We start from the raw sequence: 26,828 nt of genomic DNA, 5'->3' as shown, positions 1-26,828 counted from the left end.
GAAATGCATGCAGTGCAGTTGTTGCGACAGCGGACAGGAGGTAAGCAGCACTATCAGATCAGCTTCTGCCGTTGATCCAAAATCGGTTTGTTTGCTCGGTTTTTAGCAGACGAAACCTCCCAGAGTGTGAAAACAAGTTTGATTTTTAAAAAACATACAGCTTCCTGAGCTGAAATTGAATACAGTCTCGCCAGTAAACGTTCAGAGAAGAGGGAAATGCAAGTCAAGATGCGACTGACTTAGAAAACTGGCCTGCACAGTACAGTGCAAGGAAATTAACGTTAGCTAGTGAGTCATCGGGGATCTCAAAAAGTATTTTCACTCTTCGGTACGGTGAAATTCCTCTAATGTAGGCGTACCTGGTAGTCAGCTATCTAGATGGCTAGCCACCTAGCCGTCAGAGTAAGCACTTAAAAATAACCTCAGTTATCATTGTCTAGCTAGCTCGCTAGCTTGCAAGCAAAGTCGAGGAGCAGGATTTATTGGGACAAAAGGAGGCATCGAGTGTTGAACTTGTTTTCCAGCTGGTGTAAGTAGCTCGCTGCGTATATAACGATTTATGTACCTGCATTTTTCATTAACGTTTACAATAACTGTCAAGTTATGTAGCTAATACGTTGGATTTTTCATTGTATCTTTTTTTACATCGTTTAACTTACTTTCCGGTTTAACCTACTGTTCGATCAAGTTCAGTCAATTTTTTTTTAGCTCGACTAAGTTAGCAAGATCGACCTGGGTTACGATAGCTAAGCTAAAATGACACTGGTATTCGTACGTTATAGTTGCCTAACCAAACACATCAACAGTTGCCGTTTTATGTAACTAGGTACTTGATATCTAGAGTGATAGCTAGCTAGTTTGAAGATTGGGTAATAGTAGTAGTAGACGACCAGCGTAAGTTGCAGAAAATTAACTTTATCCGGAAGAAAACGTTAGCTGCAAGGTTGAAAAACACCTTGCTGTGTCGTAACGGTAATGAAATATCGTTTGGCAACGCGAAGCTGTCAAGCGGTGGCGCTTCCTCCCGTCAGAAAGTGAGCAAGCGGGCACTTACATTACATTACTGTAATGATGCTATTATTCATAGCGACTTTTAGAGCTTACCGTTTTTACGTTTTCCGCTTATATAACTGGATATTTAATGAGACAGTTGTGGGTGAAGTACCCAGCGAAGGGGTACTATAGCAGTTCGCTAGCGGGGAGTTTTGGCTACAAGCCCTGCTACGTGCCAGTATGCTACGCTGCAGTCCTAACATGCAATTTTAAAAGAAGCTCACTAACGCATTGGGAAGTCGGTGTATGTCCGATTGGCAAGGTAGTCATTTTCCTTTTTTTGCATCATTCTAGTCTGCAGCTATAAATAACTGGAGTAGTTTATTTAGTGAGACTGAGTGCATATCATTGGGCTGAGACAATGATGAATGACTGGCCTATTTTCTGAAGCTGCAGGAAAACGCTTCCAGCAGGAAGCCACTGTGAGATACGACAGTCCCAGCAGATCCAACACATTGCCTTAAAGACCCTAGAGAGGGTAGAGATAACTTACTGTCAAAATGGGATGTAGCTACTGTAGCTTGGAAGTAGCAGTAATGTAGCTTGAAACATACCTAATAATCGTGTCAGTCTGGTAAGATAAAATACAGTCCTCTGGCAATTTTTCCAAGTGCAAAGGTGAATTTAAAGATAGTGTATTCTCAAAGAAGATCAAGGCTGTCAGGTACAGTGAATACAGTGAGGTGAAGCAGGTGATGTTAAAGCCTTTGAAGGGTTATGTGATCACTTGTAGCTGTACTCACTATGGAGGCTGATCAGGACACACTTTCATAAGGTAAAATTAGCATGTTTTTAATAATGGCGGAAATTCTTACACATTGCTGCGTGGCAGGAACTGCCCTTTTTTGGTATGCAGTAACTTAATGGTATGCTAGGGTATAGTAAGAGAAAGATTAGTCAAGTTTACTTTGATGTCGGGTCAGTTTTGATGTCGGGTCAATTTTATATAATTTTTGTGTACCTAAATGATTGAAGGGAGGTACTGAAATACTGATTTGTGACCAGAGTAGTTTCTGTAAGGTCACCTCTCAGGTATGTGTGCGTTCCCACGTATGTACGTTTTCCAGGCCACTGCTGGCCTGGAAAACGCAGGTGACCTTTGATAAACCGCTGCTCCGGCCTCAGGCTGTGAATGGGCGTCACACCCAGTCGCATTGAGCTCTCAGTTGCTTGAGCGCTGCCCTTCACCAGGGACACTGAAGATTTTCCTGGGAAGATGGCCACAGCTGCACTTACACTTACAGTTAAGCTACTGTGGCTGAGATAACATTTTGATTTTGAGAAAACGAGACGCTGTTTGGCTCAGTTGTGAGGAAAGTTCTGCCTGCTCCAGACACACTGTGTTATTTCTCTAAAGGTCACTCATTGAGGCGGAAGCAGGAGAAATGGGTCCTTTGAAATAGAAACGAGGGGCTTCGTTACCACGCGAAGGGCGTGTGCCATTGAATCATATGGGGTTTATGAGGTGATGAAAATGTGGTATTGGTGCAGTACCAGCGGGACGTTTTTAACCAAAGCCAAGGTTACAGGCGAGCCTCAGAACATCAAATGGGACAGGAAGATGGGGCAGTGCACCCAAGTCAGTCTGGCCAGGGCATGTCATGAGTGCTCAGCAGAAGCATATAATACCTAGTCCAGTACGGCGGTTACAAACTGATGTGATATTCAGTCAGTCATTGTTTTTTCTTGTCGGACAAAAGTGGTTGAATAGCTGGGTAATTGTAGCAAATCAGTTTGAATTGTGAATGTGCAATGTTAGCCACACTGTAAATGTATACAGCTTGAAAGTGATAGGCAATCAGTAACAGTAGCTAGCCACTATGCTAGTATCTTTGTGACTGAGATAGCTAGCTGGTTATTGTAGCTACCTAATTAGCTACATATTTTCTTGGTGTCTTTTCACATTGCCTGTGTATAATTTTCACCTGCAAAATTATAAAAAGGTTACTCTTCATACATAATTATGCAGTCTGAATGCGTCAGTGTCAGACATGTCACTTTTTACTTTTTTTAATTCTATTTTATTCTTTATGTTCTACTTTTTATTTTGAAATGACAATCCCTTTTGAGTGACCACACTAGATAATGGAATAACTCTTACTATATTTCCAAATTTTCCCAGTGTGTATACATCAGCCTGAAATCACAGACTAGAATTTTGCATGTGGACATGAATTTGTATGTTTTCCCCTGTAGCATTTTGCAGTATTTAAATCCATCCTTCATTGTAATGTGGATTAGCTACAGACTTGCTGGTCTTTCCTCTCCCGGACTCACTTCCATTTGGAGAACATTGTAAAACACACCTTAAGCCCTTAAACCCTGAACATTTCACGAAGATACTTCTTGGTGTTGATTATTGTAGTAGTTTTCCTAAAGTTTAGCTTGTTTTTAATTATGACAGTGTATGTCTGTGATAGTTTATGAAGTCACTTGCTGTACAAGAAGCTGGATGGGCCATGTCCTGATACTGTGTGGTCTCTCTGTGGTTCTGTGTCTGTCTTTCTTCGGTGACCTAGCCTGGTGTAAAATGGTAGGGTGATGTCACCCCGCCTGGGCTCTTATTTCATGTGCTCCCGTTTCCTTTCTGACTGCACTGTGGAAGGTTGCCGTTGTTGACTTTAGCCTTTTCCGTTTGACCTCTACTGTGTTTGACTGTATGAGACCGTGTTTGAGTTACCCCTCGGAAAATACTGATGCTAGGTATTATCACACTTTCCACTCATCTAGTGGGAATTAGCCAGGTTCAGTCACTGGGAATAGCACAATAGTTTTTATGTCCTTCCACCTGTCTGTTAAATTATTCAAACTGAAACTTGTTTTCATATAGGGAATTGGAAGAAATATGGACCTGTATACACAAAATTCTCACACTCCCACTGACGTCCAGGCCCCAAGTCACATGAGAGACAGGTGCAGGTGTATCTGTTGTCCTGAGGCAAAATTGGTGTGCTTGCTGTGTGTGTTGTGGAAGCCGTGTCGAGATGCACTTGTAGAGCGATTTTCCCCGGCCTTTTGACTGGCTTATGCATGCCAGCTGCCAGCCGAATGTTCTTTCACGGGCAGCAGTGGAAAAACTTTGGTGTTCCTTTGGGGGGGGGAAAAGTGTTGAGTTATCCGTCATGTCTGCCTGTTATTCAGCCACACCTGCAGAGATGCTGCAGGGTGTTTTAGTAAGTTTATTTTTCTGATGGTGTCAGTCAGTATTGACTCCAGCAGTGAATAGGCCTATTTTAAGGTTCGTCTTACTGTGTTTGCAGAGGTTTTTTAGTGATTTCCTGTGATGAAAATCAGCCAGCTTTTAAAGGTCTCAACAGGGGCCATAATCTTGCTTCCTGCATGTCAGCTTACCGGCTGTAGTTTCTGTGGTTTTGATGCACTGGGGCAGAGAAATGTGGTAAGTGTTGTCTCCATCTCTGTGGGAGCTGTATTTCTGTTTGTCCGGGACACTTACAGAAGAGTTGCTGTTGACACTGAGGTCCTGTGGCATACTGATGCCGTGGAAATTGGCCAGTCTTGTGCAGTGAAACAGCAATAATAATTGTTCAGGAATTCACAAGGGACTAAACTTGTTAGTGAGTTCAGCACAAAGCCAGCGAACGTCTTGCAGATGTCGGGGCAAGCAGACGTGTGAGTAGAGGGGGCATTTTCATAACAGCGTAACTGAGTGAATGATTAACACTCTCGGCCTGGCAGCTGCACAGATCTCACTAGGTAGCTGCTGTATCAGTGTCAGTTTCCTGGATCCTGGAGTCAGCGACAGAGCAAATGCAGAGATTCCTTACAGTCTGCTGCTTCACTGATAAGAGGCTGACTCCCTGAACGGGGGCAGTAGTTGATAAGTTGAACTATTGAAGAAAAACTTGCTGGTGTTTTTTTTTTTTTTTTTTAGAACTATTATTAGCCCTGTTTAGTCAGCTGTTTTATATCCCCTTATACAGTACATTTCCTGTGGGTTTTTTTTTTTGTTCGTTTTTAGTGTTTTACACTGGAAATTTTTATTGTCTTGCTTTGAGGTTAAATGGACAAAAATATTATTAGTATTACATACTACTAGTATTCAACAGGACTACTGTCTGCACTAAAGAAGGAAATATTATACTGTCATGTATTTTTGTTGTAGTTCTAGAAGAGTGTATTGCAGTTGTGGAAGGAGCGTCCAGTGTTCTTCTAGATTAGATCAGGTTAGTGTCACTCTTGAAAACTAATTAGTGTAAGTAAACATTATTTAAAGCTAATACTAGCCCCCTCATACAACTATCAGTCTTCAAACCCTATGTTCCATCAAGATCGCTACACTGCAACTATGGGGAAATTGACTGTCCCATCCCAATGGGGTTGCTCCTCTCAATCACAATCCCTGTCTGTACCGGTCCTTCAGTGGTGGAATGAACTCCCCGTGGAGGATGCAGACTGAAGATCCACCTCTTCAGACTGCATGTCGGTTCCACTTCAATCCCTGCCTCCTAACACCTGCTACCTCTAGTAGTTGATGTTTATTTTACGTGTAGTATTGTGATGTATTTTGGATTCTGTGTTCTAGTGACTGATGTATCGTAGTGTACTTGGCTTCCGTTGCCTAGTCAGGTTGCACAAGTTAACTTGTGATAGGACTTGAATGGTGTAATGCTCACACTCACTGGTCTGTGAGTGTTGTTAGCCTGGTCTGACACTGTTGCTCATTCACCCTGAATGGATACCCTTATGTTCTTTTGTGCTGGAAGTCACTCTGGGTAAGAGCGTCTACTGCATGCATGTTATGTAACGTAATGTAGTTCCCCTTTTAAAACAGCCTTTCAGAGCCTTTCCTTATTGCACTGTTGTTATTTACCTATTTCAGATGTTTGTCCACCTGCTGTGGGTTAAGTGGAACACGGGAGAAGTGCAGAGAAAATGCTCTCTTTGACTGTAGGGCTGTAGTCAGAAGCTGTGTGATCAGTAGTTCAGCAATTTCATTCATTTGCTTCCTGTTCCTTTCAGCAGATCAGATTTCTAACGGTTTGTAAGATGACAACTTCATGGAGTGACCGGCTACAGAACTATGCAGATCTTCCAGCCAACATGGACGGACTGGCCATGAAGAAGTATCGGCGAGAGGCCCACCACAGGTACAGGAGAGAGAGAGAGAGAGTGTGTGTGTGTGTGTGTGTGTGTGTGTGTGTGTGTGTTTGTCTGTGTGTCTGTCTGTGAAAGGGAGCTAGTCAGATGATGCAGTGCCCTTTAAAAATGTATGTTACTGACTTTGCTGTCTCCAGGATTGCAGGACAGGGGTTTTCCATAAGTTATTGGGGGTTATTGGTGTCAGGGGCACCAGGTGACTGTGACCAGTTCAGAATGAATGAATATACAGGTGAGGGTGTTTGACACAGAGATGGAGGGTCGTGAGGGTTAGGGTTAAAGAACACCCTTCCCTTTACGGTTGCAGTGAACTGGCTTTCTTTGTTTACATACCTTCCTTTCAGAATATCTTGAAGAATTTTTTACACCTAAAGTTGTCAGAGACCCTACTTTGAAATGTGCTTTGTGTAAGGACTTTATTTAAACTTACTATGTTACACACAGTTTTGCTTTAAAACACTGTATCAGGAACATTAAACAGCTGTGTGGGGAACGGCATTTATTAAATGAAATGTATTATTATTAAAAATGATTTTAATGGTATAAAAATGGTCTGAGCAGTGTCTGTGACAGGAAAACATGTCTGCCACAATTTGAAATAATCAGAAAGTCAGAAAGCTTCATTTCCACTGTGTCATCTAGTGTATAAAGAAAAAAGACTTTTCATGGTACTTTTCCGATGAAGGCCTTTAATCATGTTTTTATATCTGTATCTTTTGTGATTATGTTTGATATATTGTGAAACGACAGTCAGTGCTTTGGGGTAGTGAAGGGGTTGGATGGGAAAAAGGGTGGCTATGGGCTAAGCTAAAATCATGACTTAGAGGGAGGAACTGGTAAACTGGTAAAAAAAAAATCAGCAAAATGGGTTAGAATCAAAGTTTTAAATGTGTAGTCATTGTAATGAATTGCCTTTGGTAAATCAGAAAGAACTAACTAAATCCAAGACCACACCAAAATGCCCATGTTTTCAGTAATGATAGACACAGCACCAGTACTAAATGATTTTGTAAATGGGTCCATTTGCTCCAACTCATGCTCCCACCTGGACATGTAGTTTTTAAAATTCTCCCATTTAAGCAGGTGTGTTGTTTTATCAAAGTATTCTTGGGTTTGGAAATGAAATATATGATGGACTTCCCTTTGTACAGCAAGCAATAGGTCTTAGGCCCTTTGCTAGCAAACTTAGCATGTCAGGCTATTCTGTTCATTGCAGGTATGTTGAAATGGATGATGATTTGTAAGCCAGTCAGATATGAATTGGTTTTAAATATATAGCAGAAACTTAAATGTGACAGGTTTCTGATCTCCACACGAGCATGAAATCCCAAGTTTCACCAAAGAGGCCATGTAACACATGGAGGTGCAGCTGTTGTGATTGAAGACACACACAGCAGATTACTTCACATGAGTTACGTCACACAGTGAGGGAATTCTGGGATTTTCCCGACAGCTGTCTCCGGGATAAAGCAGAACCTTTTGTTTTTCTTGTTAAAAATGTTAAGATCATACACAATAGTATTGTTAATTTTTCACCTTATCCGCATGGTAACCGGTGGGTTTATACATTGAATTAGCTTTGGACTTTAAATTAACATGCAAGTCTTTGTACAGTTATGCCGGAAAACTCAACAGAACAAAAATTAATATTTAATTCATTTAAATGAATAGTCTTAACTTTCAATGTCAAGTTGAAATCAATGCACAGTGAAAACCGGCTAGGAAAGGAAAGGCTTTGATTGCTATTATTCATTTTGCTATTGCTAACAGGAACAATAAATGATCTTATGTGTAGCTACTAAAACTGTAAGCCTTTAATTATTTAGTTAGAACTGTTTTACAGAATGGAATGTCAGAATTCAAGTTGTGTGTCCTACCAGATAGTCAGATGAACTATCTCTTGGTAGACCACTCCTTTCTCATTGGCCATATTCCTTATCATGTGATAGATTCCCTCATATTCTTTTTTTTAATCACCATAGCTTTTTGAGCATCCATATCTTCAAATTGGATATAACCTATGCCTTTGAAATACAGGAGCAAATCCATGTGTTTTTAACAGTTCAGTGTTAATTTGTCATCTTCCAACGTATGTTTTTTTTCTGCTCCTTTTAATCACAAAGTTGTGAAATGGTAACTGAGGAATACAGAAGAGGACGTTGTACCCTGGTTTTTGTCTTTTCCCCCTTGTGTACTTGTGTGTATTGCTTCAGGGATAGGCAGCGCCATCGGTGTAACAGCAAACCGCTTCCCCTCACCACACTTCCTGACCGCTGAATATTCTAGATGTCTTTTCAGGGTGTCTGTGTGTCTTTGTTAATGTGGCAAACAACTCTCCGGTCACAGTCAACAACAGAGAACGGAACGGAACATGCAAATTGTTTGTGCAGCAAGTCAGAAAAATTAAAATGACAAGAAAACAAAGTTGGAACCTTTGTTTAGCGTTCCGCTGGGTGTGTGTCGGACGCCGATGCAGGTGACAGTGTTGCTGAGGCAGTAGCAGCCGGGCACGCAGTGGTAATGCATCGCCCCTGTGTCCCTCTGTCACAAAGCTTTCCCCGGGATCTGGCCCTATACCACCCTGCGATGAGGTACGCAATCGTTGTGCCGTTGAACTGTATAATACTGACAGAGTGAATCCTGTGCGTAGTGTGTGCTGTTCATCGAAATATCATGGCACTGTTTAAACAAAAAAAAAAGAACGAACCCATCAGTACTGACACTGCCATGTGGTGTGGGTGTGCGTTGGTAGGTCCCTGGAGGGACGCGGAGGTTGTCCTGTAATGAGTAGATATGTGTGAGTTTCTCCTCTCCCCCATCCTGTCTCTTACTGCATCTCTTTCCATGCTACTCTGATTCATTTCCTCCAGAGTAACAAGCTTGCACACGATCCTCCTCAGTGTAAACCAAAAAAAAAAAAAAAAGAATCGTGTCACATCTGAAAGCAAACTTCAGGCCCGAGCATTTCACTGCATTTTACTGTAGCAGCGCGAGTTTGCAGCTCAGTCCAAGTTTGTTTAATTCTCTGTTGAATAGTGTGGTTTTTGCTTCATTCATGAGAGGAAGGTGGTTGTAGTGTAGTACTGATGTGATGTGCTGTGTGCCTTTTGTAGGAATATAGTCCCTGTGGGAGGTTAATTCAAACTCGTTACTGCCATTTACAGCAACAGTGCTTGTTCCAAAGTTAGCTCCAATGTGTTGTAAGGTTAACACTATCTTTATCAGCCAGACATTAATGTGGGGAGAGAGCTGAGTTAACAGTGATGGTGTACTTCAGTAAACATGGCGGTATCTTCTGTAAATTCAAAATTCAAAATTTGAAATCCTGGTCTGCATGATTATCCTTTTATATTTTCTATGATCGTAAGAAATGAGTAGTACCACACATTTCTCTACATGCTGTTTTATGGATGCCTGTGTTGGTTACTGTGTTTCAATATCTGGTTAAACAAATACAGCAATAAAAATGTACAGGCACTGCTGATCAGTGAAGTCAGTTGCGCTTGCCTAATGTGGAGTGAAAACCTCATTTTAAACAGGTTCAAACATTTGGATGCTGCAAATATTGATGATTCCAGGACAGGCTTATCAGCAGGGTAGAAAATAAACAGAGTAAAATTGACATGAGGAATAATAGCTAGTGTACATTAGGTAAATGTAGGTGTCTTTGTACTCATTGAGAATAGACCTATTCATGCATTACTTAACAGCTACCTCTCTTTGTTACCATATGGAAATCGATCCAATGCTTTTTAGGCCTGATGAGCTCTGTGTCTTGCAACTGTAATTACAGAGATTTAATGGGGGGGGGGGGGAGAAAACATGTATGCTCTTTGAGTTTTACCAAACATCTACTGAGCTCCTGAATATTCAGCACAAAAACACAAGCACAGTGAACACAAAAACGTCAGTCTGCATTTACCAAAGGGTAGCGTAAAAAAAAACCATTCAGCATGTTTTCACTATTCAGAGCTGTGGAAGCTCTCTGTATAAGGGGTTTCATTGAAAAAAAGATACTGGATTTACTGAAAGGTATGAAGAACCAGACATCGGTACTGCAGTCAGAGTTTGCACTGTGTGCCCATGTGTTTTTTCCAGTTACAGTACATTTCACAGTGTAATTTTACTGAAAAGATTTTGCAGGATGAAAGAGGGGTACAGTTTTCATCCAGGTGAAGGCTTTACCTGGGAAGATGCCAGTGAAGAATGGGGAAGGCTTTCGAAGTTTCAGGTTCAGATGTGTGAAACAGATGACATAACAAATACATAGTGTTTTGCATGCAGGTTTGCCGTTGGTTTGATTGGTTTTATTTGTTTACTGATTACTGTGTAATGGTCAAACTGCTTCCTTGGTCATTAGATGGTTTGGTGTCCTCCTCTTGAACTTTTACAGTTATGGACAAAATGATCCAAAATTAGTTGTTGTATAGGCTCACTGTTTTACTTCAGGGGATTCTGGGGGTTATCAAGTTATTTAAAGCTCTGTAAAAACTCTATAAAATATAATTATATGGAATATATTGAGGACTACACCTGCATTTTATATTCCTAAATTCAGTAAACTATCGTGTGTAACAGTAGGTACTTGTCACTGATTGACATTTAAAGGGTATATGTGTCATAACATGCAAAATATGACTGTATAGTCAATTCTCACCCTGCGTTGTAAGTTTTTAACCACCAGTTTCTGACTTGTTTGAATTTTCTGATTAAGTTGCTGTTGTCAAGTGATACCTAGCGAATTTGCTTTCCTAGATAATTCTTGCTGGAACATGAGGCCATTTGGCACAGGCTGTGTTTAGTAGCAACTTTATGTAAAGGACTGAAGTGCTAGTTCAGAATGAAACGTATGAACATTTCCTTTACTCTCACCGTGTCTGCACTGGTAAGTATGTGTCCCATTGTTTCATTTGTGATGAGGGAATTCCTCACTAGCTCAATGTACTGATTGTATTCTTTACCTTCTTCTCAGAGTGTTTGTAAACAGAAGTTTGGCAATGGAGAAGATTAAGTGCTTTGGCTTTGATATGGATTACACTTTAGCAGGTAAGTGCAGCGTTATGTCTTCTGAATGCTGAGCCACCATCAGGTCACAGAAGCAACCCACTCAGTCGTGCATGAGAACTCCAACTGGAATTCCGGCTCTTTTTATGTGGATCTCGTCATGTGGTTAGCCAATATGAATGGGGGGTCTTGTTTAGCATTGCCCAGTTTTAGGAGCTAGTATAGTGACATGAGGGATCTGGGTGGAAGGTGAATTTCCTCGCTCCATTAAAAGGGAGCTGGGTGTGTATGTCAGGACAGCAGTGAGCACTCAGTGATGTCAGGACAGGAAAAAACTGGAGGTCTCCTCCTGATTGGAGAGTGGTTATACTGAGTGATAACACTGAAAAGAGAAAATTGCAGGGGGATGTGTGTCTGTAATCATATGTATTTGTTAACATTCTAATGCATTTTCTTGGGATCTTGTAGAGAAATGCATTTCACGAATGTAAGGTGATACACACACCAGGTATGCTGTAATTATGAGATCCATAGTTCATACACCAGAGAAAATGTGCAGTGTAATTTCACATACATGGCCTCTGGAATCTGTTTCCCCACACAGCACTTGTAATGCAATCTGAGGCAGGCTGGAGGTGATGTGTCTTCCCCCACGCACACAGCCATGATCTATCTAAAGACAGTTCTTTTAAAGGAGTCCAGTATCTTCTGTATAGGTAATGGGTCTGAAAATAGCCCTCGTTTGACACCCGGGTCAGCTGTACGTGTGACACTTGGAATTGATGCTTGACACAGCCGGGGGTCACTGGTTCCTCCTCGGCTCTGGCCACATTGAGAAAGACCCCCTGGCCGCTGACACCTGGGGCTGCTTATGGGGATTGGGCCATAAACAAGTGATAATGTTTACAAGAAGAGGCTGTAATTTCACTCCGTGGCTCCACAGCCCCGTCCTCAATGGCGAGCGAGGTGACCCGGACTCTTGTTAAACACCCCACCCATGGGGGTGGGGGGGCTCTGTCTGTCATTATCTCCCCCAGCACTGCTGCAGAGTGTCTGAGCTCCTGGGAGGCTTCACGTCTCAGCAATAGCGGTAGCAGTCAGCTGAGCATTCGGCTTCATGTATGGAAAAGCAGATACCGTTACCCAAAATGGTTTAGTGGGATTTTATGGCTATTTACAAAAATAAACACCTTATTAAATTAAATTAATTAAATGCAGCTTCTTGTTCATTACGTATTGATAGTCATGCTTCTCAGCCGTCATAATTGACGGACAGAAATATGTGTCATTTCTGTCCTTAGGTGTGACATGCAGGGGTTAACATACCAAAACTGGTCAGGGTTCTGTCCCTAAAGAGAGCCCTTCCAAAACAAGCATTTGTTGTTAAAATTTTGCCATTAGAATAAATTGAAAAGGGGAAATAAGTTTACTATGAATGGCTGTGTGTGTGCGTGTGTGTGCGTGTGTGTGTGCGTGTGTGTGTGCGTGTGTGTGTGCGTGTGTGTGTGCGTGCGCGAGTGCGTGCGCGAGTGCGTGCGCGAGTGCGTGCGCGAGTGTGTGTGCGTGTGTATGCGTGTGCGTGTGTGTGCGTGTCTGTGTGTGTGCGTGTGTGTGCGTGTGTGTGTGTGTGCGTGTGTGTGTGTGTGTCTGTGTGTGTGCGTGCGTGTGTGTGTGCGTGTGTGTGTGTGTGCGTGTGTCTGTGTGTGTGTCTGTGTGTGTGTCTGTGTGTGTCTGTGTGTGTCTGTGTGTGTCTGTGTGCATGTGTGTCTGTGTGTCTGTGTGCGTGTGTGTGTGTGTGTGTGCGCGTGTGTGTGCGTGTGTATGCGTGTGCGTGTGTGTCTGTGTGCGTGCGTGTGTGTGTGTGTGTGTGTTTGTGGTCATTTCAGAGGTGTGTTAGCCTGACTGTACCGGAGACCCACAGAGGCTTGACAGAGCTGTCTGAGGTCAGGCTTCTCAGTTTTCCATACAGTGCTGACAGCTCTATCTCACAGTGAACACAGACCTCAGTTACCATGCACTGGAAGTGTGCTGTATCCACCAGTGGAGCAATCCAGTCTGTGCTAGCAATGAGAGGAACAGCTCTCCTGTTACACTCTCTGAGATGGCTCTTAAATCAAACAAGAACCACTGACTTATTAATGCTGGTTCGGGTCATGTGTCTTTCCACTCCTGATCACCTAGTGGTTGAAAGCCTTCACTGAAGCATTTACTGTAATAATTGTGAAATTGAGTAATTGAGACAAATCAGAGATGTGGCTAATTAATTTATGCTTCTTGTACAGTGTTGTGAAGTGTCTATAAGTATATAAACCACTTTTTTCATTGAAATATTGACTGAATAGTGCTTCTTGTTTCTCTCATATTTCACCAGTCTCTTTGCATTTAGTGACATGGCCATGTAAGGTACTTGGCTACTTCCATGGTGAAATGACCCAAACTCTTCTGATACATCCATGTCTTTTAGCAAGTGGAATTTCCATTCCTAATGGCAGGTTGGGTGATTTTTGTTTTGGATGAGTGATTCTGGGATTGCACTGTGGTCTGGGACCTGTATACATTGGAGGAAGCTTTTAAAATGAGCTCAGGGGAGCTTCCTGGATAGGATGGACTCAGTCATTTCAGCTCTTATTTGAAGGGTCACAGCTCAGCAGGGCACAGCAGAGTAATTTAATTCACCCCAGAGTCTGAGGATGTTTTCACGGCAAAATCGGAGATGAAGGAGCAGCGAGCTCTTTGCACAGAATGACCGTGTAACAAAATCGAAAAATGGCATGGTGACACACAGATCATGCAGGTTACGGCGCGTATTAAAAGGTTCGAGCAGCATGAGCGAGCCTACACGTCTTGGTTTGAGGTGGCGCTACACTGTAGGTCCTGCCAGAGCATCAGCCATGCGTGACACCCGGTGAACAAGCCGATGAGGTGTGAACGAGTGCGTCCGTACTGGGAGCAGGGAGCCCGCTTCTCTCAGAGTGGAGGGGAAAGTGGGCAGCAGTGTGGCTCAGTGCTGAGGAGCAGGGCTTGTAAACAAAAGGTTGCCAGTTCAGTTCCCTGCTGGGACACTGCTGCTGTACCCCTGAGCACAGCACTTCTCCCACAGTTGTCTCAGTACATATCCATCTCTATAAATGTATAACATTGTAAGTCGCTCTGGAGAAGAGCGTCTGCTAAATGACAATAATGTAATGCAATGTAGTGTTTTTTTTTTTTTTTTTGGTTGAGGAGTTAAACTTTGTCAAACTGTACTTTTTTAACAAGTCTGACATGCAGCATTACATGAAGGAAATGATGGTGCTGTGATAGAGAGTGTAATTTAGAAGCATGATTGGTTTGCTATCTGATGTGGAACTGGTGTGTATTGCTTGTGCAGTTGGCCTTTACATGAGTCTGCAAATTTCCGTCATGCATTGCAGTGTTTGTTCCCCCTGTGGGCTGCGGCAGTTAGACCTGCAGCTAAGTAATCTGAGTACCCCAGGGATCTGTCTTCGGTTGTGTCCTATTTTCCCTGTGTGCCAGATGGCCATGTAAGGTACTTGGCTACTTCCATGGTGAAATGACCCAAACTCTTCTGATACATCCATGTCTTTTAGCAAGTGGAATTTCTATTCCTAATGGCAGGTTGGGTTTTTTTTTTTTTGGGTGAATGATTCTGGGATTGCACTGTGTTCTGGCGCATTGCCTCATGGATTAGGGTACAGAATAGGGGATATGTCAGCTTGGATGACCAACAGATGTCCCAAGATCAGTCTTTCAAGAACCCATCTGCTTTACATACCAGCTAAGCCCTCACCACTACAGGATCTCTCCTTTTCTCTTGGCAAACTGACGGTCAGCATCCTAGGCTTTGAAGAACCTGGATGTGGTGTTAGATAATAAACTGACCTCTAAAGACAATACAGTATGAATGACACGGAGCTGCAGATTCCTGCTGTTTAACGTCTGTAGATCGTGTCTCTTTCTTGCTCCCAGATGAGGACAACTCCTAGTCCAGGCCCTCATGCTCTCTAGAGTGGACTACAGCAGTTCTCCTCAGTGGCCTCCCCGGAAAGGCCATCGGTCCTCTCCAGCTTTTCCCAGAATGCAGCAGCTTGACTGACGTACAGCCAGCCAAAATACTTTTATGTCAAAGCTCTTCTCGTTGCCTTACATTGGCTACCTGTACAGGTCAAAGCTCTGGGCTTAACCTACAGAGCAGCAGCCTCGTGTGTATCTGTCGTCACACCCTGCTCTCCTGCGAGTCTGCTCTTCTCCTCTGTGACTGAACATCACATTTTCTTTGAAGGGTCTCTCATCTGGATCATGTCCCTTCTCTGCTCTGGCCACCAAGTGGTGGAGTGAGCTCCCCATAACAGTCAGGGCAGCGGGATCACACTCCATTTTTTAGCTCAGACCGGAAAAGCCACCTGCAAGACTCTGAGCCCTGCTGCTTCTAACAGAGTGGCACAAGCTTGTGTGCAAGACATTAACATTGCACTCTTTCTTTTGGCAGATGCTTTTATCCAAAGCCACTTAGAAGGGAGGCTGAGTACAATGAGAGCAAATAACCATATAAGGAGTCAACAGTATTAGAAGCGCTGAATGACCAAGTTCCAGTGTGTAAGCAGTAGAGGCTGTGCAGAGGCCAGGTGGCAGTAGCAAAGCCTTTACTGTGGAAAAAAACTCAAAAAAAAAAAAAAGTGATGAAAACTTTGTGGCGACGAGCTTGGTGGCTGAAAGTGGTGAAGTAGTATATATGATAGCATATGGTTGTACACATTATGACAGCACTTATTGTGGCAATGATTCCCAATGGCACTGTATTACAAATAAGAAACCAAGTATTCAGGACTTGCGTGGCTGCATGCCTAACCCTGCTGAATGCACTTTTTTTCAGGTCACTCTGTGTAAGAGCATCTGCTAAATGAATGAATGTAATGTAGTAGGCCAAACTTTTTAGGTAGTGGCGAAGAGGTTAACGCTGCAATGAGTCTGAGATAAAAATGTGCTGTTAGCGGTTATGAAGAAGCAGGCCTGGTAAATGCCTGTCATCTCTGCATCAGCCCCGTGTGGAGAAAATGTTTTTGCCATGCCATGTGCATTCTCACGTTGCCCTGCGCGGTGTTATTCAGGGGGCTGCCAGTAAATCCGGCTCTGCTGAAGCCTGGCTGTGACGCCTCTCGGCTGCGGTCACGTCTTTGCTGCGTGACGCACCGCCAGCAGCACGAAGGACATTGCGCAAGAAGCGACCGCACCGCGAGAGCGTCAGTGTCGGGGGGGGGGGGGGCGGTGGCGAAAGGGGGAGAGTCTGGAAATAGTCCTCTCTGCGGCAGGGGGTGGGGTTTGGGGGGAAAGGGGGAGGGGTTCCACGCCTTGGCTGAGTTCCACGCACCCCCCCCGGGGACTCAGCTTTCCCCCTGTGGCCGTCCCTGTGTCACTCAGCTACAGCTGTGCACATACTGTAGGTGCTGTGTGCTGGGCCAGCCAAGCACGAGCCAAGGCCTGTCACTCCATTCAAGCAGCCAAATGCACCGTAGTGGTACCATTCCCTCCCCACCTGAAACCTTTCATGCTGTTGATTCTGTATGCTCCTGTCGCTTAATTATGACATCACAGGGACTCTTGTCATGAATATGTCTGCTGTTCTTCTCTGGCTGTGTCGGTTTAGAAGCACACCAATTTTTAAATAAAGTTTAAAGATGTGAAATATCTGTTCAGTTGGTCTTGAAAACAACATTAAATTTAAGTTGAAGTTATTTTTCCGTGTCTAGTGATCTTATATAAGATGCGGTGTAGGAGTGTTTGGGTGGGAACAGCCCCATGGGTCTCTTGTTTAGCGGAGACGTCTGCAGTGCTCAGGTGTTGTGTTGGCATTGTTTTCCAGTGTACAAGTCCCCCGAATACGAGTCCCTGGGTTTCGACCTGACAGTGGAGCGGCTTGTGTCCATCGGCTACCCTCAGGAGCTCCTCAACTTTGTCTACGATCCCGCCTTCCCCACCAGGTGAGGACCAATGGCAGGGGGCTGTCAGCTGTCCGTCATCTAGGCTCCTGCAGTGCCCGATAGTACATTGTAATAAACATCTTTAAAAGTTTATGGTTAAGTGAATATTTGCACATTGAATAAAATAATGCTGAGGAGAAAAATTGATGAAGTTTAGCAAACGAATGCGTCTCTCCTCTCCAGGGGCTTGGTCTTTGACACGTTGTATGGCAACTTGCTGAAGGTGGACGCCTATGGGAACATCCTGGTTTGCGCCCACGGCTTTAACTTCTTGCGTGGGTAAGGAAAGCGTGCTGCTTATTGTTTGTCTGCCCGGGCGCATGCAGCAGGAACAGCCCGGTGCCAGCGTTACCACCCGCTCGACATGCCCACGTTTGCTCTTTACCCTCCAGTCCAGAAATTCGGGAACTGTATCCAAACAAGTTTATCCAACGGGGAGACACGGAGCGCTTCTACATCCTCAACACTCTCTTTAACCTTCCTGGTAAGAAAGCAGCTCTTAAACCCCATAAATGCTGTGGGTGAACATGCACACAGACATTGCAGATCGCTGCCGTTTCATATGAGCGTTAATACTGTAAATGGAGATTCTTATATGAGCAGGTTTAACACTTTTTTTTCCTTTGTGATGCTCATGTCCAGAGAACTTTAAATTGATTGATTGCTCTGGGAAAGGGTGTCCGCTAAATGACGTAATATAATGTAATTTTCTGTTCCAGTTAGATACATATGTAAACTGATAAGAGCCAGGTAAACTGTTGAAAACGTTTAAAAAACCAGTCCCTTAAACAAGCACACCTTTCTCTGCAGAGACATACCTCTTTGCGTGCTTGGTTGACTTCTTCACTAACTGTTCCAGATACTCCAGGTGAGTGCATCGGTGGGTGTAGCTTTGTTTTGACTATGTGATAATACCATCTGGTTTATCGTGTCTAATCACTTTTCAATGTACAAAGGAGAATGGCATTGAGGTTTGCTATAGAGGAAGTCGAGCTCCTCAGGAAGGATTATACTGTGGGTGGAGAAAGCCTCCTAGTTTGGCTCTGCACCAGAACCAGGGGAAGTCTGTTCTGTGCACGGCAGAACCAGGGGAAGGCTGTTCTGCGCACGGCAGAACCAGGGGAAGTCTGTTCTGCGCACGGCAGAACCAGGGGAAGGCTGTTCTGTGCACGGCAGACTGTTATGTCTCAGATCAGTCCTCTCAAGTGCTTTGCTGTTCCCGCTCCAGCTGTGAAACTGGCTTCAAGGATGGCGATCTCTTCATGTCGTTCAAGAGCATGTTCCAGGACGTGCGCGACGCTGTGGACTGGGTCCACTTCAAGGTGACGAGCATTTCCCTGGGAGGAGTTTGATTTTCTGTAACAGGCCTATTCAAAATACCTTTCATCCTAAAAGTATCCATGCATATAGTGTGGTCATTTAATGCAAATATGGCTATTAAACATAACCAGGGAGAAAACATCCAGAGATTCCTCTACATATAACATGATTCAGTGTAAAGCACTTCACAGTGATTCAGTGACTGACATCTTCCACTTTTCTGAGGCCTTCTTTTTTTTTTTTACCTTTTCAGGGGTCTTTGAAGGAAAAAACGGTGGAAAACCTTGAGAAATATGTGGTTAAAGATGTAAGTAAGAATAGAGGTGCTCTGTTGAGATGGGAAGGGTGTTGATCTGTTCAATCTACTGAAATACATTTCTGAGGCATGGCCTTATTAGGTATGTCATATTACTTAGATCCTTACTTGAATTATAGAATGCTATGGGATAGTTTTTAAAAACAGTAAAAACTTAAATGCATAATAGAGTCTTGTTAGGTACTGACTGTAAATGCATGTTAATGTACAGTTACACATACTCCATGCCCCTTCATGTGAAGCTATGATGTTTCTTTATTTTTCTCCGTCCAGGGAAAGCTCCCTCTTCTCCTGAGTCGAATGAATGAAGTTGCCAAGGTGTTCCTGGCCACAAACAGTGACTACAAGTACACTGATGTAAGTCATACTGGTTATCTCTTTCTTACCAGCTTAGACTGATGCATTTTACTGCCATTACTGGAAAGTGGACATTAGACATCATATCTGTCCTTACACTGGCACTGTATTTCTATTAACTTTAAGTAATTCTAAAACTGATCTGATCTTTATCTGATCTTATATCAGAGTTACTGCTTTTCAGTATATTCATCATGTGATGTGTGACATCAAATGCAGATTTTTTAATGTAGAATATTTTGTTTTTGCATATCGGAATCAGAATTGAAATTTTTGCAAATTGAACCAGAATGTAGGAATTATCATTTGATTTTTACACCAAGGTCAGGTCAGATTACACCTAAGTTGGAGTGAAAAAAGTCTGGCTTTTGGTGCACTTATTTTGATGCAACATTTATTTGATTTGGAGGGGAAATATTTTGAATCATGTTTGTAATCATGCATTTTATTTTATTCCAGAAAATTATGACATACCTTTTTGACTTCCCCCATGGTCCAAAGGTGAGTAGGCATTGTTTGTAAAAACATATCTCACTGAAGAATAAGCATTCTGTAAGGTCACTTTATTATCATAAGGAGTATGGTATACATAATGATGTGTTCCAGTACTGTACAGAGTGGGGATCATTAGCAAAATATTTTTAGCTACTAAAGAAATAACATCAAATGATATAATGAGATTTAGCAAGCCCAAATGTTCAGCTGTGGGGTTTTATCTGTAGTAGATCCAATAAATTAGCATGTAGAGGTAGCATTTTCTTGTTGGGTTGAGTCTGTTTCATATGCAGTCAGTTAGCATGTAGAGCTAGCATGTTGCAGTGGGGTTGAGCCTGTAGCAGGTGCAGTAAGTTAGCGTGTAGAGCTAGCATGTTGCAGTGGGGTTGAGCCTGTAGCAGGTGCAGTAAGTTAGCGTGTAGAGCTAGCAAGTCGCAGCAGGGTAGGGTCAGCTGCAGGTGCAGTAAACCCACATACCCAGCCAGCGTGTGGGTGTCTTGCAGGTGGGCACCCCCCACCGGCCCTGGCAGTCCTATTTCGACCTGATCCTGGTGGACGCGAGAAAGCCCCTGTTCTTCGGAGAGGGTACGGTGCTGAGACAGGTGGACACAGTGAGTACCCCCCGACCAATCAGAGAGGGGCCTGTTGTTCTGCAGACTCAGGGCACCACGGGAGATGCCTTTAGTGGCACGGCTCAGCGTCCATGTTTGAGACAGGACACATCATGCGCGAGTCATCTCTGAATTTGTGCGCGCGCGCGCGCGTGTGTGTGTGTGTGTGTTTTTCAGACGACTGGAAGGCTGAAAATTGGGACCTACACAGGACCGCTGCAGCATGGCATTGTGTACTCTGGAGGTAATGTGGGGGGAGGGGCCACAAAACGCACTTTAATAACACTGCAAGCTCACACATCAGCCTGTGCAAGGGGTTAACCTCTGTACTGTACACCTCTTTAGAGAAACTTCATTTAAAACCACACATGTACTCCGTGCTTTACATCAGAGCTGTGTTAATGAATCTATTCACTGATTCAACTAGTTGCAGTGATCCATCCACAGTTTCATATAGGCTGTTCTGGGTAGCATCTGTGTAGCAATTTGATAATACTGTGCAGCATATTCATAGTGCACCATCCAACATTGTGATGGTGAACCAGTTGTAAGGCCTGCCTTCTCAAAACCTGCACAAAATCCTGTGATTATGAAGTTATATTTCATACAGCTTCAAAAGCATTATATTTGTATGTGAAGTAACTTAACTCTAAATATACCATCGCTGTCCTCGGTAGGGTCGTCGGACATCGTGTGTGACCTGCTGGGAGCGAAGGGTAAAGACATCGTGTACATCGGAGACCACATCTTTGGAGACATCCTGAAGTCTAAGAAGCGGCAGGGCTGGAGGACCTTCCTGGTGATTCCCGAGCTGGCACAGGAGCTGCACGTGTGGACAGACAAGAGCTGTAAGTCGTTCCTATTGGCTGAAGGGCTGGGACAGCGGTTAGCAGGGAGTCGTTCCTATTGGCTGAAGGGCAGGGACAGCGGTTAGCAGGGAGTCGTTCCTATTGGCTGAAGGGCAGGGACAGCGGTTAGCAGGGAGTCGTTCCTATTGGCTGAAGGGCAGGGACAGCGGACAACAGGGAGGCATTCCTGTTGGCTGAAGGGCTGGGACAGCAGTCAGCAGGGAGTCATTCCCATTGGCTGAAGGGCTGGGATAGCCGTCAGCACGGAGTCATTCGCATTGGCTGAAGGGCTGGGATAGCCGTCAGCAGGGAGTCCCATTGGTTATTTGTCCATTAGAATGCTAGAGAGACTGTGACCAAGCACACTTCTAAGAATGGTGCATTGACAACCTTAAAGTGTTTTTTTTTTTTTTTTATGGAAATGTTCTGTTTTTTTGTCCTGTATAGTGACTGTTTATTGTGATGATGTAATTCTCAATTCACAGAAGAGTCTAGTCTAGATAACATATTCGGAGCAAATCAAATAATTCGGCGGCAGTGTAGCATAGTGGTTAAGGAGCAGGACTTGTAACCGAAAGGTTGCCGGTTCGATCCCCCGCTGGGACACTGCTGCTGTACCCTTGGGCAAGGTACTTAACCCACAATTGCCTCAGTAAATATCCAGCTGTATAAAAATGAATAATATTGTAAAGAACTGTAACCTATGTAAGTTGCTTTGGATAAAAGCGTCTGCTAAATTAATAAATGTAAATGTAAATTCATCTTAGCAATTGTGATACTGTTCATGGGAACTAAGGATCTTGTTTTGGTTCTGAAATGTACACTGTGTGCCATCATCCCCCAATAATTTCAGCTGTTGATCTCTTGAAAAGTGATGCTGTTCCTCTTTCTCCTCCTCCCCCTGCATCTTCTGCTTTCTCCGCTTCTTCTTTTTTAATGGTTAGAGAAGTAGGCATGTCCATCGCACTTAACAATCGCTGAGGCCCATGACTGTCTGTTTTATGAGAAAGAGGACCCTTGCAGTTCCGTTTGGCTGCAGATTTGAGAAAGTCAGGGCCCCCAGATTTAAAGGGAAGTGCATCTGTTTCCACTGAACTCACTGGCCCTTTTCTCATCTCATTAGGTTCAGGAGCTGACTTCAGAGCTTCCAGTGGAAGCTAGCCAGCACTGACTGCTGCGTTAGCTTAGCATTGAGGTGGCTGTTCATAAAGGAGCCAGTGCTGTGTTTTCTGCATTAGCTTAGCGTAGAGGGAGCAGTTCATAAAGGAGCCAACACTATATGCACTGCGTTAGCTTACATAAAGGAGGGAGGGGATGTGATGTGAGGTCTGTCCGGTGTGCTCACACTCACGTGTCCTTTTTACAGCATTATTTGAAGAGCTGCAGAGTTTGGACATTTTCTTGGCAGAGCTCTACAAGTGAGTACAGCTACCGTCCCGTGCTGGGCTCCTGGCCAATCCCCTGTTGTTTGCGCTGTGTCTCAGAGGGGGCGGAGCTGCATCCGAGGTCTGGGCCTCTTCGACAGGCTGATAAGAGCGAATGCGTTCTCGTCTGTTTTTAAACGCGTCAGACTAACTCTTCCCCCTTCCCTCTCCCCAAGACATCTGGACAGCAGCAGTAACGAGAGACCCGACATCAGCTCCATCCAGCGAAGGATCAAGGTACAGACTGTGCTGACAGCGTTCACTCGCCCTCGGCGAGCCGAAAACGGCGATGTGCGACGATGCGTTTGAAACAGGAAGGAGGAGCACATGTGGGGTGTTGCAATGTGGAGACTTCCTGCTCACATGTACCGCAGTGCGCCAGACTGCTTCCTGCAGGGAGCAGGACGAAACAGGCCGTTGGTGGCTTTGATGCAGATCACCATCACACTTCCCTCTAACTCCCATTATGGGTTGTACCAGTGAATAGAACAAACATGTTCTATTCATAACTGATGCCTTTTATACATTAATGCCAATGTTGACATTTCCACCATTTTCCAGGAATCCTTTGACCACTTTTTCCCATGGTCAGGGAATAATTTTCCAGATTTTTCCCCCAGTTGGCCTGGGTTTTTCTCCCTTTTTTTTTTTTAAATTCCCCTCTGGAAAATCCACTGTGCTGTCTGTATAGTGCTTTGTGAATTTTGAAATTTGATATTCATTTCTCAAAAAGGTACTTTCACTCATGGCTTTTTGTGTAGCATTTTCCAAGAAGGAGGGGTTACTCGCCTCAGCCAGCACCAATTTATAGTACCAGCTGGGTGATGCACAGGAGTGATTCCACAGCAGAAGCATCACCACACACCAGCTAGGTGGACAGGTGGAGACAGGGTCTTTGGCCAGATGAACTGGGGGATTATCTGCAGGGCACATTGAAAGAGCAGCCTGTATACATGACCCGAGTGTGACCTCATGTTTGAACTCCTCCCTCTGACAGAAAGTGACCCACGACATGGACATGTGCTACGGCATGATGGGAAGTCTGTTCCGCAGCGGCTCTCGGCAGACCCTGTTCGCCTCCCAGGTCATGCGCTACGCTGACCTGTATGCAGCCTCCTTCATAAACCTCCTGTATTACCCCTTCAGCTACCTCTTCAGAGCTGCACACGTGCTGGTGAGTGCCCCGCCCCGGGCCTGGGGGAGGCCATTCCTCCAATAACATACATTACAATACATTACATCACTTCCTCACAAAATTACATCAAAAATACGCTAAAGTAGCTAGTATATTATCCGTTCAATCAGCTACATTCAAACTGGCTACAATCAGCTACATTCAAACTACAAAAGAAGCAAACTGGCAACCCTTTTTGGTTATAAGCCTTACCACCATGCCATAGTGCCATGCCTCTCGTTTCTAGAGGTGAGGCACTATGAATGGAGCCTAGCTGTTCACTGTGGGTTTGGAGTGGAATTCGGTTTAGCTGTTCACTGTGGGTTTGAGGGGGAATTCAGCCTAGCTCTTCACTGTGGGTTTGCGGGGGAATTCAGCCTAGCTCTTCGCTGTGGGTTTGCGGGGGAATTCAGCCTAGCTCTTCACTGTGGGTTTGCGGGGGAATTCAGCCTAGCTCTTCACTGTGGGTTTGCGGGGGAATTCAGCCTAGCTCTTCACTGTGGGTTCTCGTCCGTTTCACGCCACCAGATGCCTCATGAGTCCACGGTGGAGCACACCCACGTCGACATCGACACCGAATCGCCCATGGCAACGCGCAACCGCCGCTCGATGGACTTCAAGGACTTCGACTGCAAGAGGCACCAGCTGACGCGCTCCATCAGCGAGATCCAGCCCCCTCACCTGTTCCCTCAGACCCCTCAGGAAATCACGCACTGCCACGACGAGGATGATGACGAGGAGGAAGAGGAGGAGTGAAGCAGCCGGCCCTCCAGCCTACGCTCCGCGTTCCGTTAAGTGTTTTACTGAAGGAATCCCGATGTGGGCCGAACAGCTGCAGGGAGGCCGGGATTGAGAGTAAGGCATTTACAGTATGTATAAAGGATACACTTTCTATAGGGAAATATTCTTTTTTTAACTTTACTGTCTGTATATATCAGACCAAGCTGAGCTCTTGGGGTTTATGCACTAGAAACCTGCTAGTGCGCTAGACCCACCTGCAACTGGCGTTTGACATCTTCTTCTGTTTTTAAATGACCTTTTTGTTTGTGTTTTTTTTGTTTGTTTTGTGGTGTTTTGAGAAAAAAAATTTTTGGGGAACTTTAATTGACCAAACTCAAATGGCTGCTTTAGTGGATAAGGCTAAATCAATACATACGGTTCGGTCACAAAAACAAAAAAAAAAAACAAAAAAAGCGAAAAACGAGAAACACTATTGGTAGTTTTCCTGTGGGCGGGTTGTAGGGGCTTGGGATGTCCTCTGCCTGTGTGCATGATAAAAGATGCACGGTTGAAGTGCAGAGGAAAAGCGCAGCTGTAGAGAAATGATCACATGACTCCATTGTGCACCCTGGGTGTGTGCTTGTGTTACGAGTTAAAGGACAATTCTGTCTTATGGTACTGTGCTGATGGAACTTGCATAACCCCTAACTTGGAAATCATGGTCCAGTTTTTTACTTTGATACTGTATCTCCTGTACTCTGTGTTTGCTTTGAGTTTTTCAGAATGGCTTCGTTTTTTAACTGTTCAGCAAAGCCTCTGCTGACCAATGCAGTGCGAGAGCTGACATCACTTCCTGTGAGACTGTAGAAATGATCTCAGCGTTTAGAAGGACAGCAGGTTGTGTTGCAGTTTCACCAAGCACAATGTTCTGTCGTAAGCCAGTAACATTTTCCTCACGTTCAGTATGCATAAGGTGGTACCGTACAGCGGTACATTGGTGTCCAGGTTGTTTTTTTTATTATAATTTTTTAAAAAAAATTTCTTTAAACAGCGCTTAGATTAATGATTCAGATTAGATGCATTCAGCTGTGAAGGAAAGTATCGGCGAGTAAAAATGTCACGTTACTAGGTGACATCCTGTGAAGTGCGTCTGACTTGTGCGGGATCCGTTTCAGGCTGTGCTGTAGTCTCTCATCCTCTGCTGTCTCCCAGAGGTCTAGCGTGAGCAATATGCAGCATTGAAACTGCAGTAGGACATGATGGACGATTAGAATCTACATACAGTTTGAAAAAAAAAAAATGTATGTAATATTTGCCTTTGAGGAATAGTATTGTTTTATGTAGAGAATATGATGACGTGCTGAGCGGCTGGTTAAAAGGAACAATTAACGTTCCGCAAGAACACTTTGGGAAGACTAATTAACAAAATCACGCAAGCTGATAAATCTGATCCAGAGAGGCTTTATTGGAACCATACCAGACACTCCTGAGTATTGGTGCTTTGAGTAGTTGTGCTTCACTCCAGCCGCAGTATTCATTAAGTGACTCAGTAACATTTTCGGTTTTGATCCAAGTCTTTCTTACAGGTCGGTAAGAATTTAGGACGAAGGTTGTTGACTTCATGGAGAACTCCATGGCCTTTGATTAGCACTGAATCCATGAATAAATGTATAATAATTCAACAGCAGAACACAATATGGTGTCAGTGAAACAGCAAAATAGGGTGATCTGTTGGAGACCAACTCACACGCAGTTGAAATTAGCTGCTTTGAAGTGGTAATGATTGTTGAGTTCACTACACCTGAAGGAGCAAACATTCGGTTAGTGAAACAGTCTCTCATTATTCCAGAGCTTCCTTCAGTGTGGGAAGCCTGTTGCATGCGTTATTTTTAAAATTTTAAGTTTTTATAGTACTCCTGTTGAGGAAATAGAGGGAGAATGACACCAAACTCCACATCAAGGGAGCGTAGGTCAATTGTCAACAGAAATGGAAAACAAACAAGCTCCTTGTTAGAGGGGGAGTAAGAAGTGGGGGTGATGCTTCCTAAAGCGGCACTGGTTGCTTGACCCTTTTTTTTTTTTAAAGACTTTCCTCTGTGGGTTACATCCCTGTAGAAAGCCTCCCCTTCCTTCTGTTTGAGGCAGTGAGGTGTTCTCCAAATGCATGTTAATTTCCCTCCCTCTTTTCAGTTTCAGTTCTCCTGTTGGGCTCAGGTTCATTGCTGTAGCTTTTGGGACGGTTTCCTGATTATAAATGCAATTTTGAATTTCTGAAGGTGTTTTCGAATGAGTTCCGTTTCCCTGCACAACAAGCAGAGTGCCAACAACAAAAGTGCTACCATTCATCTTTTTTAAGTTGTTTTATTACTTTTTTGTATTATTTTACAGGTTTCGTGCATGTTCTTTGCGG

The 26,828-nt window shown here is 43.9% G+C and overlaps 1 protein-coding gene across 7 annotated transcripts; it reads left to right on the top strand.

Annotated features, from left to right (window-relative positions):
• Window positions 1-26,828, top strand: nt5c2a (5'-nucleotidase, cytosolic IIa). 7 transcript variants are annotated; one of them, XM_036546251.1, is made up of 19 exons: window positions 1-40; window positions 6,034-6,161; window positions 8,724-8,762; window positions 11,144-11,217; window positions 17,036-17,153; window positions 17,337-17,432; window positions 17,546-17,637; window positions 17,964-18,021; window positions 18,382-18,475; window positions 18,727-18,780; window positions 19,063-19,146; window positions 19,606-19,647; window positions 20,145-20,252; window positions 20,430-20,496; window positions 20,930-21,100; window positions 22,467-22,518; window positions 22,701-22,761; window positions 23,522-23,698; window positions 24,227-26,828. In XM_036546251.1, the coding sequence occupies exons 1-19, from the start codon at window positions 8-10 to the stop codon at window positions 24,452-24,454; spliced, it is 1,776 nt and encodes a 591-aa protein (XP_036402144.1). In that variant the 5' UTR covers window positions 1-7; the 3' UTR covers window positions 24,455-26,828. The 7 variants fall into 7 exon arrangements, with proteins under 7 accessions (XP_036402144.1, XP_036402137.1, XP_036402138.1 ...); XM_036546247.1 differs by lacking the exon at window positions 8,724-8,762 and adding an exon at window positions 5,177-5,237 and having other exon boundaries at window positions 30-40; window positions 6,037-6,161; XM_036546244.1 differs by lacking the exon at window positions 8,724-8,762.

Source organism: Megalops cyprinoides, chromosome 15, assembly GCF_013368585.1.
Source record: "Megalops cyprinoides isolate fMegCyp1 chromosome 15, fMegCyp1.pri, whole genome shotgun sequence".
Lineage (NCBI taxonomy): Eukaryota > Metazoa > Chordata > Actinopteri > Elopiformes > Megalopidae > Megalops > Megalops cyprinoides.
The sequence above is the reverse complement of the archived record's forward strand: the minus strand, read 5'-3'. Positions and strand labels throughout refer to the sequence as shown.